General features: G+C 37.6%; 4 protein-coding genes across 4 annotated transcripts; 2 read left to right on the top strand and 2 right to left on the bottom strand.

The window, feature by feature from the left end:
* Nucleotides 1–57: 57 nt before the first annotated feature.
* Nucleotides 58–3,341, bottom strand: LOC133738149 (pentatricopeptide repeat-containing protein At5g11310, mitochondrial). The gene is made up of 2 exons (XM_062165598.1): nt 2,765–3,341; nt 58–2,420 (listed from the first exon to the last, which is right to left on the bottom strand). Exons 1-2 carry the CDS (start codon nt 3,339–3,341, stop codon nt 1,192–1,194), a joined length of 1,806 nt encoding a protein of 601 aa, XP_062021582.1. The 3' UTR covers nt 58–1,191.
* A 203-nt stretch (nt 3,342–3,544) lies between these two features.
* Nucleotides 3,545–6,155, top strand: LOC133738150 (photosynthetic NDH subunit of subcomplex B 3, chloroplastic). Its single transcript, XM_062165599.1, has 6 exons — nt 3,545–3,729; nt 3,828–3,941; nt 4,360–4,413; nt 4,909–4,971; nt 5,195–5,257; nt 5,580–6,155. Exons 1-6 carry the CDS (start codon nt 3,568–3,570, stop codon nt 5,613–5,615), a joined length of 492 nt encoding a protein of 163 aa, XP_062021583.1. The 5' UTR covers nt 3,545–3,567; the 3' UTR covers nt 5,616–6,155.
* Nucleotides 6,156–10,097: 3,942 nt separating this feature from the next.
* LOC133739341 (cyclin-A2-2-like) lies at nt 10,098–14,077 on the top strand. Its single transcript, XM_062167092.1, is given in 12 exon segments — nt 10,098–10,406; nt 10,634–10,907; nt 11,317–11,450; nt 11,702–11,794; nt 12,036–12,169; nt 12,486–12,561; nt 12,735–12,811; nt 12,893–12,926; nt 13,020–13,169; nt 13,257–13,391; nt 13,631–13,663; nt 13,665–14,077. Coding segments are annotated over 12 exon segments (1,521 nt in total). The 5' UTR covers nt 10,098–10,103; the 3' UTR covers nt 13,743–14,077.
* Nucleotides 14,078–14,573: 496 nt separating this feature from the next.
* Nucleotides 14,574–17,504, bottom strand: LOC133738963 (serine/threonine protein phosphatase 2A 57 kDa regulatory subunit B' kappa isoform). Its single transcript, XM_062166665.1, has 2 exons — nt 15,588–17,504; nt 14,574–15,259 (listed from the first exon to the last, which is right to left on the bottom strand). Exons 1-2 carry the CDS (start codon nt 16,818–16,820, stop codon nt 14,903–14,905), a joined length of 1,590 nt encoding a protein of 529 aa, XP_062022649.1. The 5' UTR covers nt 16,821–17,504; the 3' UTR covers nt 14,574–14,902.
* Nucleotides 17,505–19,338: the final 1,834 nt, after the last annotated feature.

Here is a 19,338-nt window from a genome sequence, read left to right as displayed (position 1 = left end):
ATTCAGATTCTAAAACTGTTTGATAGATATATAAACATTCCATATTTAAGAAAAATATCAAAAATCAAATATCATAAACTAATTTCGAAGATACTGAAACATCAATAAAATGAAATTATTGAGATTTCAGTTCAGTTTCGAGATACCTAAAATATTGTCTTGAGTACGAGATAAATTCTATGCTATTATTATTATTCAGCAAGCAATGTAGTTGTGGAGAGAGTAAAGTGACGAGTGGGGGGAGAATAATGAAGCACAGATTCTGTTCTCAAGCACCTTTGTTGACTGCACCCACCATAATCCATCACACCAGATGCAGATGCTCTTCTCTTCTCCTCTTACTTGTACCCAAAAAAACCCGATGCCGTCGTTTTCCGACTTGGGGCATCGTGCAAAGCTCTTGCCCAACTCACTCAAAAATCGATAAGTTGAAAACCAAGTGTTAATTAAAACACATGATTATCATAACTTAACCCTCCAAATGTCAAGTGGCTATTGGGTAATTGGTAACCAAGTCCTTGTGCTTAAGGTAATCATTCCTCCTTTTTTGTTCTTAATCTTCGTTTTTTTTTGTCTTGGAAGTTCTGGTGAGGTGACTCAAAGATTCCTACTCAACAAGTACCCCAAGCACAATCTGAACGGACAACTGCAACTACTGTAGCCTACAGTATAGGATAAATCTTGATGCTTTTGCCGAATGAGGAAATGGGTTCTGGGGATTGTTATTATCTTTGGAAAAATTGGGGTAAACTGAAAGGGGATTATTATTAGCCAACAAAAGATAAAGGCAGATCTTAAGATCTGGAGAAAGCAAATCTGATGACAATACAATGTAATCCATCTCCTCAGGCTTTTTCCCAATTGCCCCATACAGGCCTTTCATCATGATGATTTGACTAGGGCAATGAAAATAAGTGCAAAACACTGTGAATCCATTCCAACATGGCCAAATTTCAAAGGGATGATGAGGATCATGAGAATGACATTAATCCAATATGTACAAACTTCTATATTCTAGCTTTAGATGTGAAGAGAGGTACCGCTGAAAACTATATAAGCGAACATTTTACTACACTACAACAAACAACAAAACTGTTGCATCTGCAGTTAACTGATGTTTACCTTCCTTGCGAAGATTGCCACCGCATCCAAACCTTGATGGCTATTACCAAAGAACAGAGATAAAGGATATCATTTAATGTTAGCTTTTGTCTTAATATTCTCTATTAACTGGTTTGCTCTTGATTCAACAGTCTCCGGCGAACTTCTGTGCTTAACAAGTTCTCTTGGATCTGAACAAGTTTTCAACACATTAGACATTGCTTCAGCCTTCTGAATTATAGATTTTCTCCTTGCATGAGATTCATCTCTATCTTTGACATATGTATTCGGCAACTTTGTTGAATGAGGAACAGAAGACATCAGGGCGCACAGCTTTCGTGCCATTTCAGTCATTCCTTGTTTCCTTAGTTCATCATACATGTTCTGAAAAGTTAGATACTGCGGAACTAAACCCCTGCATATCATGTCCTCAAACTCTGACAAAGCTTCTTTAAATTTATTCATCTTGCAGAGCAAATGAATCAACATGGTACTCGTGGCTAAATCCATATCACATCCCCTAGTTCTCATTTCCTTGCTAACTTGAACAGCCAAATCCAATCTTCCCTCTTCACATAACATCTTCAACAGAAGATGGAAAGTAAGACGATCTGGGGTATACCCAGATTCAATCATTTTGGTATAAAGGTTCATTCCTTCCTCAATTTTCCCAGACTTTGAAAAGAACCTAAAGAAATAGTTATAGGTTGTTGGAGTTGGTACAATACCCCTGCTTATCATCATCTTAATAATCCTACTAGCTTCTACAAGATTTCCGGCCTTGCAATAGCCCTTTACCAGAGAATTGTACGTCGAAATAGTGGGGCCTGATTCCAGAACTGAAAACCGCTCCATCATCCCCCACGCTTCCTTGAACCTCCCGGCTTCCCCCAAAGCATCAATTATTGGATTAAACACAATCGCATTTGGTTCAATTCCTTCCCTCCTCATCTCACCCACCAACTCCATTGAGATTTCAGGACGACGCATCCGACAGTATCCTTCTACAAGTGTACCATATGTCACGACACTAGGTTTCACGCCGTCTCTCTTCATCTCTACCCAAAGCCGCTCTGCCTTCTTCAGCTTCCTCGCTCGAAACCATCCATTCAACAGTATATTATAAACCCGAACCGATGGAATCCAATCTCGATGCAACTTTCTTTTCCCATCAAAATATTCCGAGGCCACCCTCACAAGACCCTCCTTACAAAGGGAATCCAGTAAGATTCCAAACAAACTCATTTCTGATTCAGAATTGAGAAATGACTCTAAGGTACTTGCAAATTCAAAAGCACGAATTGCTGATTGGGGTTGACCTGCATAAGATACACCACCATCAAATAAGGATGATCGAATCAAAAGCAAACGCAAACGAAGCTGTCACATAACAATGACAAGTCCAAGGCAAATGCATATTAAAACCTCCTAATCCAGCAAAAACCAAACTAATTTCAGGACCACCCCATCTAAGTAATGCATCCAAGTTGAGATTTTCATTCAAACTATTATGCAAAACTAACTAAATTTTCAAAGAATTCAATCCATTCTACAGCTCGAAACTAAGTGAAATTTATAAAACTCCAAGTGTCCATATAAAATTGCATACTCACAGTTAAGTTTTCACAGTAGAATCACAACGACATTGGGTTAAGAAATGTACCTGCACGAGCATACCGTCTGATCATGATGACAAATGCATCTACAGAAACCAACCCAGGCTCCTTATGTCCGCCGATTCGATCAAGAATCATAGACCACGCAGACTCAAAGTCCCTAGCCTTGGCAAGCACATTGACCATGGAGGTGAAGAGCGTCGCAGAGCATCGAAACCCGGGCTGCTTCTCAGCCCAAACAAACAGCGTGTGCAGCAATTTGGGAGACGAATCAAAGTGGTCGAACACAGCCTGTAGCAGACTCGGACTCGGGTCAATTCCGGCCCGGTCCAATGCGGTCCGAAGCGATGGACCGGGTGGGTCGGCGAGCAGGTTAGCGATTGCGGACAAGTCATTTTGTGAAAATTTGGGGTCAAAATTAGGGTTAGGGGAAGGGGAAGGGAGAGATGGAGGCGGTGAGAGCGAGGGCCACTGGATTAGGGGGTTTCCGGGTACGGACAGCCATGATTGGTCGGAGAAGGATCGAAGAGAGAGAATACGAAAGTTAAAGTTAGGGTTAGGGTTTGGCTTGAAGAAGATGAGGAGGGCCAGAGAGAGAAAATGGCGGGGTTTCTGTGAGGGCATAACAAACAACAACTGAAAGATGAACTACAGTCTGTCTCTCTCTCTACACGCTGATGAGCTGCTCTCCGTGACTTTTTAACTGTCTCACAGTGACGGAGCTCCAAAATCTGTTGCTTCAAAAGTGAAATTCCGAAAATACCCCCTTTCGTAAATTGGCTGCTGCTCGCTTTAAGCTTTAAACTTTAAACTTTAAAGAGCGAAAGGAAAAAGAGCAAAACAAGCAAGCATGGCGATGGCGGCTTGCATGTACTTCGCTAACGCCACGTCGTTCGGGCCAGTCCGATTCTCCGGCGCCGGAAATTACCAGAAGCCAACCAATTTTCTTGCCAGAAGGAAGTCGGTCTCCTGCGCGGGAAGTTCGCCGGAAATCGAGCTCGAATTCATAGCGGTACACACTGCGCACATTTAGTTAAACCCCGAAATTTCTATTTGGTGTAATTTATAGCAAAATTGTGAGAGTTTGGTTGTTGGTGGTGGTGGATGTAGCCGAAGCAGGCGAACGACGGGTCGTATGCGGTGGAGAAGGCGACGGCGATTAGTGGGGAGAAGCTCCTGAGGAGCATAATGTCGGATAACAAGATCCAGCTTTACGCCACGTATGTGAGTGCCTTGCTTTCACTGGTCATTATTTAACCACCTCACTTTGCACCCCACCGCCTACTTTAGTCATTTCCCATATGGACAATGCGCTTGTGTGTTTCTGGGCCGGCCCAATGTACAATTTGCTATGCTATGACTTCTGGGCCTGCTGATGTAGCCAGCCCAAAAAAATACCACAATCACAGAGATGATTATAGCATGTTTAATTCCATATTTAGTGTGTAATAAAAGCCTCAAGTGATTTCTGTTTCATCCAGGTGTGCTACTTAGAGTACTATGATACGTCTCTCATTATACACATCTGGCAGTGACAAGAGAATTACATGTTTAGCACTCTTATATTTACATGATACACATTATGGACACTTTGTGTGTCCGGGGATTGAATGTTCTGAAAGGGTATTCCAATTTTGAATAGGGGAAGCTGATGAACTGTGGAGGTGTAGGAAGCTGTGGGACTTGCATTGTAGAGGTACGAATATTCTAGCATTCGTAATATTACTTTTCCTCTAGTTTTTTTTTTTTAATTGACACTTGGGGAAGGTGCAAGGTTGTGATTTATGAGTTTTCCTACACATTCTAGTATCACTAGTTAGCCTACTAGTGATACTAAAGATAATGTTTCAAGTGTTTGGGCAAAGTTGATGAACAGGGTAGCTTGGTTCTTTTCTTGATACAGAAGTTTCTGTAAGCTCCATGTTACCCTCACATGACTCGACTCGCATTTTTACTTTTGAAGCTTAACAAGGACTACTTTTCAACGAACTAAGAGTCCAAATGGATTATTTGCTTTTCATATTACAATATTAATGTAGGATTTGCTTCATCTGCCAAAGTGTCAATACATATAGTATCAACATCAAAATCAATGACTGACTCTGTGGCTTTTATAATCCATAAGCAAAGCTCCAAGTCATAATGGTCTTCAATTCTTCATCTTTATGTGGCATCCATGATTTTTGTGCAGATTATTGATGGGAAGGATCTTTTGAATGAAAGAACGAATACTGAACTCAAATATTTGAAAAAGGCAAGTCTCTCCGAAGACAGTAAAATTTTGACATTTCTTTCCTATTTTACAATGAACATTAACAAAAAAAGAAAATATTAGTTGTAATGTGATATAACAAATGAGGCACTTAGCTAATCCCAAATCATGTGAATTACTTTGTTGGCGTTTGGATTTTCTCGTTTGGTGGCCCATACTAATGAACTTTCTGGTTGTTTTGAAATTGGTTAAATTAAACACACAGAAACCTGAATCTTGGAGACTAGCTTGCCAAACTATAGTGGGAAATAAAGAAAATTCTGGGAAGGTACTTTTCACTTTTCTCCTTTTATGTGCTATCCATTTGATGTAATGCATTGAGACAATTAGTGCACTAAAAGTTCCATAATATGTTTACAAATTGTATAATCCCCTTTGAAAAGCAATGTTGTCATTACGTGTTGACGATTAAGAAATCAACACTCTTCTATGCGCTACAGAATCTTCATTTCCTGGAAAAACAATATCTACTTTATCAGACTTCATTTAGTTTTGCTGCATCCGTTTAACTTGTGTGAATTGTGAATCTGAAACTAGGGTTACTTTTTCTTGTTATTCTTCTAAAAGATGCTTCTGGTTTTGGGTTGCAGGTTCTTGTTCAGAGGATTCCCCAGTGGAAAAAGTAACCGAGTATCATGCCATTGTTATAATTACTCCTTATGGTAAAATGCTTTAGCCTGGAATGCAAATGTTCTCATATATATGTTATTGGTTACTCCATTGAGTACCAACATAACAGAATTAGTGTTCTTGTTTGAAGGTCTGTATCACTATTACAATACCATTTGTAGACATCTATAAGACAATATCATCATCTGTCACTACAAAATGTATTGTAATCCATGATCTCGAAAGCTCGATTTGAACTGCAAAACCTACCAGTGTCTATGTAAGCTTCCATACTTTCTGTGAATAAGTTAGAAGTTTCATAAAAAAAAAGGGTTCTGAGTTCAAACATGATGCATGTGGAGTGTAGAAGATGATAAGGGAGGAGCGCAACATGGGTGTCTTTGGCTCTTGTAAAGTTGTGGTATGACAAAAGCCCACATCCACTGTCTTCCCTATAACTCCTACCTTTATAGGTCAATATCTGTATTAATATCTTCTTTTGGTTTGAAATGTTTGTATTACATTCATCATTCAAATAAATTAGTCCTTTGTTTGAACTTTTGAAGTACCCTTTTTTTTCATAAATTTTCTTTGTCTATTTAGAATTCCTCATCTACTGACTTTGAGAGACTTCATTTCAATTGGACTTTCAGTGGGTGAGAAAAGTTGTTGGCCCACAACATATGACTGTAGATAGAATGGACCACTGTTATCTTTTTGATCTGCAAAGTTTAAATGGGCTGGTAGGTTAGTAAAAAAGAGATCCCATAAAGGCAAAAATTCATGAATAATAACAAGAAACTTGGAACATTTTTTGTTTTCTGTCTTATACATGTAATGAGTGGTATTTGTCAAGTACAAATGTAGCCTTATAACAGTTTTTAAGCGAAATAGTCTAATCGCTCTGCTAGGGTTTCAGACACACTAGCTAATAACGACGGGATTTTGTGACCAGCGAGATGGAGGTTTCTTACTTCTGCTTAACATATTAGGGTTTAGGGTTTAGGGTTTAGGGTTTAGGGTTTAGGGTTTAGGTTAGATTCAGGTTAGATTTTCTTCCATAGATTCACTCCAATACTCAGCTATCCATAAATTACTGAATGCAAAATCATTTAATCTCTGTGGTTGTGGATCACTGGATCATCCGTAACCTAAGGTTACCATAAATTCCCATTTTCCTTGGACAAAACAAAATCTTTAAATCCTATTTAAGCCATGAACATTTTACATTGAATGTGCCATTTCCACAGCCATTAAAACCAATTAATCAGAGGCTGTAACAACCACAAAAACCAATTTATTAGGCATATCCACCTGAATTTTGGAAATAATTAGCAATAAAACAACTTAAAACCCTTTCCATTTATGCTCAAATTAAAAGCAATGAATTCAATAATCCCACACATGATATTCCAATGTAGAAGAAAAACCCTAATTTAGCTGAGTTAGATTTTCAAAATCTAATTGAGTTGAGTTGAGTTGATTTATGATTCCAATCCTCAATTGGCCAAAATGAGAGGCCTGATGGTTCAAAAAGCTCAGAATCATATGAAATTTGATCGACTTTTTTTTTGTTTTTCAATTCCCTCCCTAATGAGGAAAAAAGTTTTAAAACCAATCATAATTTACATCACAAAACTGTCTGTATTAGTGTTGGCGCACTCTAATTGTCATCATCAATTTGTCTTTGAATAAAAAAGAAAGTATCAATTTGTCTTCGATCAATCAGTTTGTCTGGATACATGTCTTGATCAACCATTATCAATATGCATTAGTCAAAGCTTAATTTTCTATATCTGTTTAACAAAAATATCCATAAAAAATTGCATAATCAAATCATAATCGAAATTTTTACTTATATTTGTCGTAGAATCGCCGATAATCATTGTCATGTTAAACTACATCTTCGATTTTGTAGTTTCAGCTATATTTTACTCTTTCAGACCAACAAAAAAAAAAAAAAAAAGCTATATTTTCCTCTTTAGTTCATGCAACTTCAATTTTGACCAGTTCGATCTTTACTAAAGTACAAATTAGATCTGCATCAATCCTTACTTCAAAACACATTTAGTAAAACTATAATTGATTTGTTCTCGCTAAAAAAAAAGAAAGCATAGATTTTAATCAATAATAAGATTATAACAAGCCCGTGTTTCCCATCTTAGATGACGTTAGTTCTCATTTCGGCCTCACAATATTAAGTGAAAACTATTAATCAAAAATTGAAATTTTTTAACAGAATCTACTCTGAGTAAAAACTAAAATGGCATAGCTTTCCCTAGGTTAAAGGGTTGTTCTAGACGTGGTTAACGATGTGATGAAGACTAGACATGGTATAAGATATGGTGAGGTTAGGTTGGGTAGGCTTGAGCCTTCATTCAAGGGTCCTACTTCGGGAGCTGGGACAGTCTTGCCCCTTTTTATTGGCATCTAGCTATGCTAGCGGCCTAGCGTGAGTGATAGACAGAAGGATTGGAAGATCCCTTTTCAAATTTCAAAGACCCCCAAAATTTAGGGTCAGCGTGCCCTTGCTTGCAGCAGAGTCAATGGTATATAAAATAAAATGATTCAAATGTTATTATGTTAATAATCAAATTGGTGGTTAGACTTCTAGACTTATTGAGCAAAACCCATTTCACATTATCATGCTTAAATTATGACCATAATGAGAATGAAGATAATGTAGTAACATGGAAAATCCATGATTCAAGGGATGGGAGAAACACTGAGGAAAAAAGAAAATGAAAATAAGAGTTCAAGGAATCAAATTTAAGTGGACTGATGAGTTTTAAGTTTTGTCGATTACAGAATCTATTCATAAAGTTAAGGTGTATTTCTCAAGATTACATACCCACTACAATGTATTCAATTCACCAATTTTCAAGTATGTGTACAATCATTTATAAACCTCGTGTATTAGGTTGTTTTATAAATTTGAAAGATTTTAGCGCTTGAAGAAATGCTTTTACGAAATATATTGTTAGGTGGATGCGTTTTCTCAAGATCATACTTACCAAACACATTGTATTCAGATTCAAACCAATTTTCAAGTCATAAACGCGCGGATCGCCGAACATTTGCGTTCTTTTGTAAACCGCGCATATCAGTTTATGAAAATTCAAACATTTTTAGCTCTCGAGTTTCAATTAAAAAAAAAACCTTTTACACTAGCAATTTCTAAAATTTTAAAAATCTAAAAAATTGACTGGTGAAGTGATTGAAATTAAACCGACATAACGATATCTATTAAGACGATATTTATGTCTAGATTAATGATGCAAGAGGGATGACTATGTGCAAAAGTAACATTCACATTCACATAATCAAATCATTCATATGAATCACATGAGTTAAACAAGGAAAACCAGTAATAATTCCAAGACTATAAACAGAAAAGACAGAAATATATTGCTTTGTTTTTCTTTTCAGAATTTAGAAAATAAAAATATAAAATTCCCACAAAAAAAAAAATTTAATATTTGGCTTTCCATATGGAATTTTCAAGTTTCAAACTGTAACCTGTCCCGCTCACGCTCCTCTCTGTCTCTCTCTCTCCCCTTATATCAAACACACACACACACACTCTCTCCTTCTCACTCCCTCTCACTCCTTCATTTCCACACATTTTCTCGGTCTCCGAGGCTGAGCCTTGTAGCTCCGACCTAGCCATTCGGACCGTCACAGGCATTGTCGGAGCTCCGATCCGACTCTATAAGCACCTCAGCTCCGATACTATTCACGGCCAAACGCAGAGACGCATGTATCATTCGTTCACATATATGCAGTCCACGTGTTCGAGCCTTGTCCTCGCCGGATGCTGACCCAAACGGCGGCGTTTTGCGGGGTGCGTACGTAGATCTGGAGGCTGGCTGTTTTGTTTTGGTTTGTTTTTTCCTTTTTTGGTTTGTTTTGAGGTTTTGAAATTTGTCAAATGCTTTTGGTTTTGGGGTGAGATATATTGGTGGAGAAAATTAGGGTTTTTGGGTTGGATTTTAGGAGGTTCTTCCTTTTTTTTTTTTTTTTTCTGGTTTGGTAAAGTAAAATTTTCAGCTTGGTTTGGTAAAGAAAATGTGTCAGAGAAAAAGAGGCAGAGTTGTCTCTCGATCAAGGGCTCAGAACCGGGTTTGAAGTCTCATCTAAATTAAATTAAAAAAAAAATAAACAGCAGCAATCGACTGACTGATTAGTGCAGTGGTGAGCTTAAAAGAAGTCTTGTTTGGTTATGGAATGAGATCGATCCTTTTGTCAAAGAGTCATCAAGATGGATTTTTGTGAAAAGGAAAACAGAACAGAGTATAATATATAGAAGAAGAAAGATTAGGAAATGGTTGGATTGGTAATATTGATAATGAGGAGGAGATTACAAGTTATCGAATATCTGATTCCCTGATTTGTTATGCTTGTTTGTTTGCATTGAACTACACTATATAATTTGACTTATTCAAAATAAAACTCGCAGGAATTCAGTGAGTCTACAAGGCGAGAGGCGGCGTAGGTGCAAAGAGATGAAGAATAAGGAAAATACAAGGCATGCTGCCAGAGTTGAAGAGCCTACTGTTCGAATCACAAGAGCACGGGCTAAAGCCTTTGCCACATCAGCAGCAGAGGGCCTCTGCCTTGCCTCCTCCTCAAAATCTCTTCTTAAACAAGGCCAAGGCCAGAAACGAGCTCTTCCAGCAAATTCCAAACACGGGGGGGCACCAGCTTCTCTAGTTTCCACCATCGGCTTGCAGCACAAAAGAAGGGCAGTGCTTAAAGATGTAACGAATTCAAATGTCGACTGGACTGATGATGCATCTCAACTTCAGGTACGTACAGAGATTTCAGTTCCTAATGGCTAATGTCATGTATATGCAAGTTTGAATTGTCAGTGAATGTCATGTATATAAACATCGGATCGGATAAGTTTAAATGACTGTAAACATTATTTAAGCATGCACAGGATCAGATATGCTTCATTATTTTCCTATCAAACCCAACATACATACATCAACATTCAGCTGACTCATGGTTTTATTGGTATTTCTGCTGATAGCCTGGCAAGCAGGCGAGAAGAGGGCCTGCAAAGAAGGTGAAGGTAGCCTCAAATCCAAGTGTTGCTGAACATTTTCCAATGGCACAGGATGACATAAAAACAAAGTTAGCTGAGGAATTATCCAAAATAAGGGTGGCTGAACCACCAGAAAAGTTGCAAGTGAAAGAAGAGCTATTACCCCAGAGCATGTGTCATGCCTTGAGACAACATGGAGGAGCAGACCTAATACAGCATTCCATTAAATCTGCTCAACTTCAGAGGCCTCAAAAGAAAGGTAAATTCGGTGCTTTCGATTTGTTTATTGGAGTGCAACAGTATATGCTGTGTCATTGTCAACTGACCAACTTACACTAGCCATTCTGCATGCCTCTACTTTATAAGAGAGGGATACTTCCTAAGCCATGGATGGCTAATAAAACCTATACATGCCTTTTGCCCTGAGACTTCATACTGAAAAACTTAACCTTGTTAGTGTTGAATCTCAGTTACATAGTTAAGAATTTGTTTTAAAGGGGACGTGAAAATTGAATCAGCCAGCTGGTAAAGAGTTTGGCAACACTGAAATGTCCTTTGTTAAACAAGGAATATTACTGATCCGTTGCAGTAATAATCTCTAGTTTACTGACTTCTGTTTTTACGTTCATATTAGCAAATTATGATGATGTTTTGATTGGACTATGCAGAAGAATATATGGTCTGCGAGAGATTGGGATCCTCAAATGACTTGGACATCGTGGACATTGACGCAAACTTAAAAGATCCTCTAGCATGCAGCTTGTATGCCCCTGATATATACAGTAATATACGGCTTACAGAGGTTTGTGTTGCAGTCATTTACTATAGCATGAAGTTATTTAAATGTAATAAGATTCTTGCAAATTCAATGATTATTTGTATTGAGGTATGAGACAAACACAAGGTTTTCAAATATGCAATATCTGATTTCAATACGACATAATATCCAGCTTCTAATGCGATGGGGAAAGAAAAAGGACCTCTCAGATACTAACATTCTGTCCTTCATAAACATAACTGATTCTGACTTTTAGCGAAATTCTACTTTCTCAGATAGAGCGAAGACCATCAACTAATTATATGGAAACCTTGCAGCAAGATATCACTCCAAGCATGCGAGGAATTTTGATTGATTGGCTTGTGGAGGTCAGTACCCTTACATGCTCTTATCCAAATTGGTATTAAATTGCTATGATATGGCTTCCACTTGCATGAAGGCACCCCTAATAAACTCCTCTTACTGAATAGAGGCCATGTCTTTTCCCTTCGGCTTGTTGCTTACCTGATTCTAAAGGGATTTTATCCTGGTCAAGAAACTTCATTTACTATTATGATACATATTTGAGTTCAGATATGCTTTGCGGTTAATAACTTGCGTCTCTTTCAGGTTTCTGAAGAATATAAGCTGGTTCCTGATACACTTTACCTCACTGTGAATCTCATTGATCGCTTTCTCTCACAGAACTTTGTTGAAAAGCAAAGGCTCCAGCTGCTTGGAGTCACTTGCATGTTAATTGCCTCGTAAGTGCTATAATTGGTGAATAGGTGGACTGTAGTAGTAGTAGTAGTTACATAGATAAATTTTAGGTTTACTTTCATTAAAAAAAAAAAAAATTCTTTGTATTAATGTTTACTTAGGCTATTTGATGAAGTCATGCATGTGGTGTGTGTACATGTGTCAAATAAGGAGCAATAAGAATATTGTAGCATTATATTGTTTGAGGTGTATATATATATTTAATAGCTTGAATGCACTTCATCATACTGTCATTATATCTAAATTCTTAATATGGCCTCATTCTGACACCTAAGGTGTGTTTCTTGTTATGACTTGAAGGAAGTATGAAGAAATTGTTGCACCACGAGTGGAAGAATTTTGTCTCATCACGGACAATACTTACTCAAGAGAAGAGGTATGCTCTTGGCTACATGACATGCAATTATGCAGTTCTAAGTTGCTTCAAATTAAATTTTAGTTCTATAGTTCACATGGGCATCCCCAAAGTCATGCTTGAATATTCCTCCTTTCTAATGATATCAGTACTAAGATATACTGATATGTGAAGCTCCTATTTAATTCTTGCAGGTATTAGAAATGGAGAGTGAAGTACTAAATTTCTTGCACTTCCAGTTATCTGTTCCAACCACGAAAACATTTCTTAGGTAATGCATCACCACATTTTATCCATATTGTTCACAAAAAGCCATTTCAGATGGATTTGTAAACCAATTTTTGGGTTTCAGGAGGTTTGTTCAAGCGGCACAAGCTTCTTATAAGGTATTCTAAATTGTATTTGTTGTCCCCATTTTACATTGTAATAAAATAATTGCCATACAGGAAAATGATTGCTTTTTAATTAAATATATGCAGGTTCCTTGTGTTGAACTGGAGTTCTTGGCAAATTATTTAGCAGAGTTAACTATTGTTGAATATGGCTTCTTGAAGTTCCTACCTTCCGTCATCGCTGCCTCTGCTGTGTTCCTTGCCAGATGGACACTTAATCAGTCAGACCATCCATGGGTCTGTTTTTCTCCTTGTATTCAAGGTTTTCCTCTTTATTTGAATTCAAAACTGTCTGAGAAAAATGTTCATGTTTATTTCTGGCAGAACCCGACTTTAGAACACTATACCTCTTACAAAACATCAGAGCTCCACACTTCAGTTATTGCACTTGAAGATTTGCAATTGAACACCAAAGGCTGTTGCCTAAATGCTATACGTGAGAAGTATAGACACCAGAAGGTATGACTTTATATATCATAATTTGTTTCCAAGTGACCAACTTTGGGTAGAATACGTTACATTTCATTTCAGCTCAGAAAATCTGACGGTCCTTTCGTGCTTCACAAAATATAGACAAAAACTACCAATAGGACTGCAGGATCAATAGATCCCTGAAAAACAGTACTTAATGTTAAAAAGTAATGGTTACTTTTTCATCATTGAGATTTAGTATTCTGATTTAGTTCTTCACCTGGCAGTTCAAATCCGTGGCTACTTTGATCTCTGCACAAAAGGTTGGTTCACTCTTCTGAAGATCAACAATTTGCTGACTATTCTTTAAGGCCTGAGGAATCGAAGCAGTATATTTAACAGTCCGGTACTTTGAGGGCGATTCAGAACTCCAAACTGAAAGTTGCATTGACTTTCCATCTAACTTTCTGTCCGTCCTTTGTTGTTAGATTATCTCATTCTGGTGCTTCCAGATCTCTGTTTGTAACATCATTGTTTAGAGTTTAGGACAGACCAAATTATGTATGTGCCCTTTCGGCATAATAATTTACTAAAACTTCTCATCTCAGCACATGGGAAGTTCTAAGAGCAATATGTGCTGGGTTGCAAAATTGCAACAAGAAATGTAGCTCCTTCATTGTTATTGTACTCAAAACCTACATGTATGAAAAAAAGAAGAATTCTGGTTCTATTTAGCTTGGTTTTCCTTTAATGTAGCCTATTAATGGCATTCTATCTTGGATGACATTGACACATCTCTTCAAGGACCTCTGTCCTTGCTCCTTGGCCACTGTTTCAAAGAAACTTTTTTAATGGCCATAGTTCTTCATCGACCCCTTTCCTATTTCCTCCATCAAATTTTTGTTTTCCGTTAAAGAGTGTTATACTTTTCTTACTCAACAGAAAAATCACAACTTTCAATTTTTATGTTCGGGTTGGAGAATATAATCAAGGCCAAAGTGTTTTTTTATTTATTATTATTATTATTTATTTATTTTTATCCCCCCAATTTTTTAATTTTTGAGAATTAAGAAACAAGTATTTACAGATACTTCTCCATTTCTTTTTCAGATAAAGTTACCAAACATCAAATAAAGCTTGAATTTAAGGGAGAAGTCTCAATTTCGAGTCCCTCTAGGATGCGCCTGATGAAATAAATTTAGTGTAGCCTTGTCTATAATGGATGTATAATTTGATCCGAGAAAGAAATAGCTGATCATATCTGAGCATCGGAAAAAGATACAAGGTTACAGAGGGCAAAAACGGGTCAGCCAATTAAGCTATTAGTACAGAAAACTGTGGAATGTCACTGCATGACCCTGCCCAGAAACCTTTCTGGGGATTACAATGGAAACAAGGTTACAACTGGCTGTCAAAGGACCATCACAAAAACAAAATCCCACCCCAAACTACAGCCATTTCCATACATTTCTTCTGATTCTCCCACCGCCACCAATAAACGAGAGGATATTGAGGGAAAAAGAATGCTTGGGGATGTCATTTCAGTTCATAAGTTAATTTCAGCAGGCAATTGAAGTTGCCAGAGGAGTTACCAAAACAGCAGTATTTCCAGTTACCGGCTGGAGACTAGCTGCATTCTCTAACCGTTCCCATGCTTCCTTCCGCTTCTTAGCTTCCGAGCTTTGCTTTGCTTCTTCTTCCATATATTGGGCATGGATGGAGAGGAAGAGCTGATCATCCATCTCCACAAACATCTTTCTAACATTAAGAGTTAAGTTGAGTACTGCTTGGTTCCAGTGGTTATTGGCATTCTTCTCCAAGGCTGGTAAAATGATGGGCAGAATGACTTGACGATTATGTGCAATTAAGTTGACAATGTGGTCATTGTTCCAAAAGAAGAGCGCTCTTTCAGACACCTGTAACAATTAAGAATACATAAACTGAAAATTCGTTTCAAGGGAATAAGCTTAGACCAAGTTTGAAGCATTCCAAAATGCTGACTTTTTGGCATTAGTCCTGCTCTACTTGTTACCGACATTAAAGTTCTACTTGATGTGAACACAATCCTCATAATCCTTTAAAGTTCCACAAACACATGAAGCGATCATAAATTCCTTAACAAACTGTATTAGATTCCGAAAGATTATATAACTAGTAAGTGCAAACTCTAATTGAGCATATTCCATTGAAGGAGAAACAAACATAACATTATACTATTGTAGACATGTTGAAGGGAAAAATTACCTGGAAGTGGAAACTGTTAATGCAGGATGCGATCCGGCAGAACAAGGGGACCATAACCTTTTGAAATTCCACCATGTTAACTGCCTCCAAAATCTCTTCCAACTCACCCAAGAACATCACCTCTTTCTGACTACTTGTTATCGGCCAGTATTTCAACAAACCCTTTATAACAACACTTGCCAACTTCGGCTCCTTCTCTATAAACTGCGTGACACAGTATGACAACTGCTGAAAATAAGACCCCAGATTCTTTGGCTTATGCAGGGGAATCAAAACCCTCCACAAGAATATCCTGTGCTCCTCTTTCAACGGCAATGCAAACCCACTAATGATGCTCCCAAATATCTCCAGAAGCTCGGCAATCCCATAATGTCTCTCAGTCTCAAACAAAAACTTGTAAAATATGTTGTTGATCGACTTGCGAATAAACGGCCTATGAACCATGAACTTGCCATAAATCCTATGCAGAATGGTCTTCAAGCAGTCCCTCTCCCGAGGGTCCTCGGAATCAAACAACTCGAGCAATCTCAAAATAAAGGCATGGTCTATATACTTCTTTGCGACTTTGGCATCCAAACACGAAGAAGTAACAAACTTGAGCAGCAATTCATACACAATTTGCAAATGTGGCCAGGCAGGATCAAAGGTTGGCTCATCATCCTCATTCTCTCCACCACCCGAATTCGATCGATAATTAGGCGGGAAAACTCTAAACAAATTAATAGCACACATTCTACAGGTGGCCAGAATAGCAGGCTCACTAAATTTCATGGAGGCAGATGACACAAATTCCACAAGTTCAAGCAATGTCTGTCTTTTCACATCTTTCTCAATCGAATTCTTAGTTGGGTCTGTGAAATCAAATGTGACACAGCAAAGACTCACCTTGCTCACGAAGAGGTTCATCTTTTCGGAACCCGGCACGTCCTTGAAGGGCACCAAGGGCTCGATTCCGGCCACCACGCTCGCCGGGAACACCGCCGAGGACATGCGTTTTGGGCCGCTGGGCCGCTGCTGGGCCTGGCCCGAAATGTTATTACTATTACTATTATGATTATTACTACTACCACCATTACCATTGGATCGAGGCGTCCCCGTCCCGCCGCCGCTCAGGCCCGACGGGCCGGTCCGGGAGCTGGACCGGGGCGTGCTGGTGCGCGGCGACTCGGGCCGGTCGCCGGAGTCGCCTTTAACGGCTTTCCGGGGGAGTCTGCTCAGGAATTGCTTCAGCATTGTGGAGGAATTCTTGAAATATCAAACCAAAGATGAAGGCTTTTCAGATCAAACCCATATGAAATGTTGCGAAACCCTAACCTAACCTAACCTAGATGGCCGTCATAGATCTGGGCCAAAAACCACAGAAGCAATGTGGGAGATTTTGGAAGTGATGGAGAGGTAAAGATTCGAAATTGGGAAGGAAGGGCATTGATGAAATTTCAGATCTTGAGAAAACGTGGTGTTACCTATGATTTTGATTCTGAAAACAACCAAAGATTAGAGATTGAAAGCCTAGCTCACCAATCAAACATGAAACAACTTCTCAATAAATTTGGAAAGGGAGAGGAGGAGATATAAATGTACATGGGGGAGATATTTCATAGAGGGATTATTGCAAATGTTTGAATCTGAAAGGCATGAAGGAGATTTTGCAAGTGAGAGAGGGAGGGAAACAAAAAAGAGACAGAATTTCAGAGATGGAGATCTAAAGGAGAGTCTTTATTGTTTTGTTATTGTGGGTTGTGCAGGGTGATCGATCTCCATGAAAGAGAAATGAAATTGACCCATCTTTGGTTTTTTTTTTTTTTTTTTTGACCTCTCTGTTTGGTTTTTGTTTTTGGGATCCACGGTGGACGAGAAAATGGTGGCGGTTTATCGGAGAATGCAGGGTGTTTCTTTAGGACAGTGGTGTCAATGAAGACAAATTGGGTGTAATTTTTTGTTTTTGTTTTTTTTTTTTGACATGATATTATTTACCCCCATTTATTTATTAATTATTATTATTTGGTGGGTGTAAATGGGTTTTGCCATTTTGTGTGAGCTGGGTGATTAGATTGATGGAAAGGTACCACTTAAGATAGAATGGTAGATTCCCTTGTGCTGTTTTGACAGGCAAAGTGTTCAATTTGTAGATCACACTGTGTTTGATAAAAAAAAATAGGAGGGATTTTGACATCTTGAAATGCTTTCTGATATAATAGAGATTGGTGATGTGTAAAAGATCAAAGATCTTTAAAAAACGTAGGTTGTTTGCTTTTCGTTGGCGAAGATTTGAAGAACTTGGGTTGGGGATATATAATGAGACTGACAATTTTCATTCATCAAATTTATCAATTGTCCTGTCTTTCATGGCGTGGCTCTCCAATGGTCACTATTTTGATATCTACGAGTACCAGAGAGATGGTACGTGTATATGGATAGAACACACATATAAGTGGCACGTAACACCAAATGGTCCATGTAAGGAATTTAGCAATGGCACAGCCTGGTGTTTTCCCTGGAATAATAGCTAGATACTGAGTTTAGCTTTAGCCCAAGTGGTAAGAGGCGGTATGGAAATTGAGTTATTAGTTTTAATAGTTTTAATGTTTTTTATCCACTTAAATAAAGATGAAGTAATATATAAACTCATCGAGGACGACATGTTCTTGAGATATATGTGTCAATTAGGTTACTAACTATAGATGTCGTGGGTTTTAGAAAAGCATACCATTGACCGGGTTTGTAAAACCATGGGGTCTTACATATAGTCTCTTAGGGGTGTATTCAATTTAGATTTTAAAAGATTTTGTTTGAGATTTTATAATCCATAGATTTACTTAATCAACGGATTGTTTAAATTCTATATGGACTCTGATTGATTATAATGGATTGATTTACTAGTATTTATTTATATTTTACGAGTCCTTATGATGTTTTTTATAGGTTAATTTTTTTTTCTTTTTTCTTCTTTAAAAGCAATGGATGTATATATGGATCCAACTATAATGCTAAATGACTAAATCAGTGACAAAAAAGTATGTATGTGTGTGTGTGTGTGTGTGTATACATATATGGCAATCTACTGTATTATATGAATAATAAAAAAAAAACTAATTATTAGCCAAATAGCTACCCTCAAGTATAACTAGGGGTCCAAGTAATAGTATAGGGATTTAAGAAAGGTTGTCGAACCCACGAGGATTGGATTCCTTTCACTAGCTAGGGTGTTAACCTAAGGAGAGCTAGAATATGCAAATGTACAATCATAAACCTAAATTCACAAGAAAATCTAGGCTCATGGTGAGTATGTGCATTGTGGTGGTAGTGAAATTGAGTATGTAGAGAGAAAATAATAATAATGTAGTTATGAACCTAGTTGGGATCCTTTTCATGTGTTCTTGATTATTTTTCAACAATCTTGACTACCAGCAATTTTGAATAACAAAATTGTTAAAATTGTACAGGTCTCATACTCTCATGATAATAATTGAAAGAAAATTAAAATTATTATGATGATTTTGATAATTAAACGTATTTAAATTCATTATGATATATATAGAATGTTGTGATTATGATAAAGTTTAGCATGATGATTTTAATATTAATTTATATATAGTGATTTCATATAAAATTTTGAGATTTGAGGATAATTCACGTAGTTTGAGTGGTGTATTTAATAAAATGATAGGATAAGAAATCAAAATTAAGTATTTAGGAATGTGCGAATAAAATTTTCCTTTTATTTACCCACAAAATCTGATTTTAATTGCAG

This window comes from Rosa rugosa, chromosome 3 (genome assembly GCF_958449725.1).
Source record: "Rosa rugosa chromosome 3, drRosRugo1.1, whole genome shotgun sequence".
Lineage (NCBI taxonomy): Eukaryota > Viridiplantae > Streptophyta > Magnoliopsida > Rosales > Rosaceae > Rosa > Rosa rugosa.
Note: the sequence above shows the minus strand (reverse complement) of the source record. Positions and strands in the feature narration are given on the sequence as shown.

Coding starts and splice junctions, on each gene's coding strand:
- LOC133738149 (XM_062165598.1), bottom strand. CDS start 3,341: ATGCCCTCACAGAAACCCCGCCATTTTCTCTCTCTGGCCCTCCTCATC. Junction 2,421..2,764: donor CAGACGGTATGCTCGTGCAG/GTACATTTCTTA, acceptor TATCTTATGCAG/GTCAACCCCAATCAGCAATT.
- LOC133738150 (XM_062165599.1), top strand. CDS start 3,568: ATGGCGATGGCGGCTTGCATGTACTTCGCTAACGCCACGTCGTTCGGG. Junction 4,414..4,908: donor GTGGGACTTGCATTGTAGAG/GTACGAATATTC, acceptor ATTTTTGTGCAG/ATTATTGATGGGAAGGATCT. Junction 4,972..5,194: donor AACTCAAATATTTGAAAAAG/GCAAGTCTCTCC, acceptor TTAAACACACAG/AAACCTGAATCTTGGAGACT.
- LOC133738963 (XM_062166665.1), bottom strand. CDS start 16,820: ATGCTGAAGCAATTCCTGAGCAGACTCCCCCGGAAAGCCGTTAAAGGC. Junction 15,260..15,587: donor TTAACAGTTTCCACTTCCAG/GTAATTTTTCCC, acceptor TAATTGTTACAG/GTGTCTGAAAGAGCGCTCTT.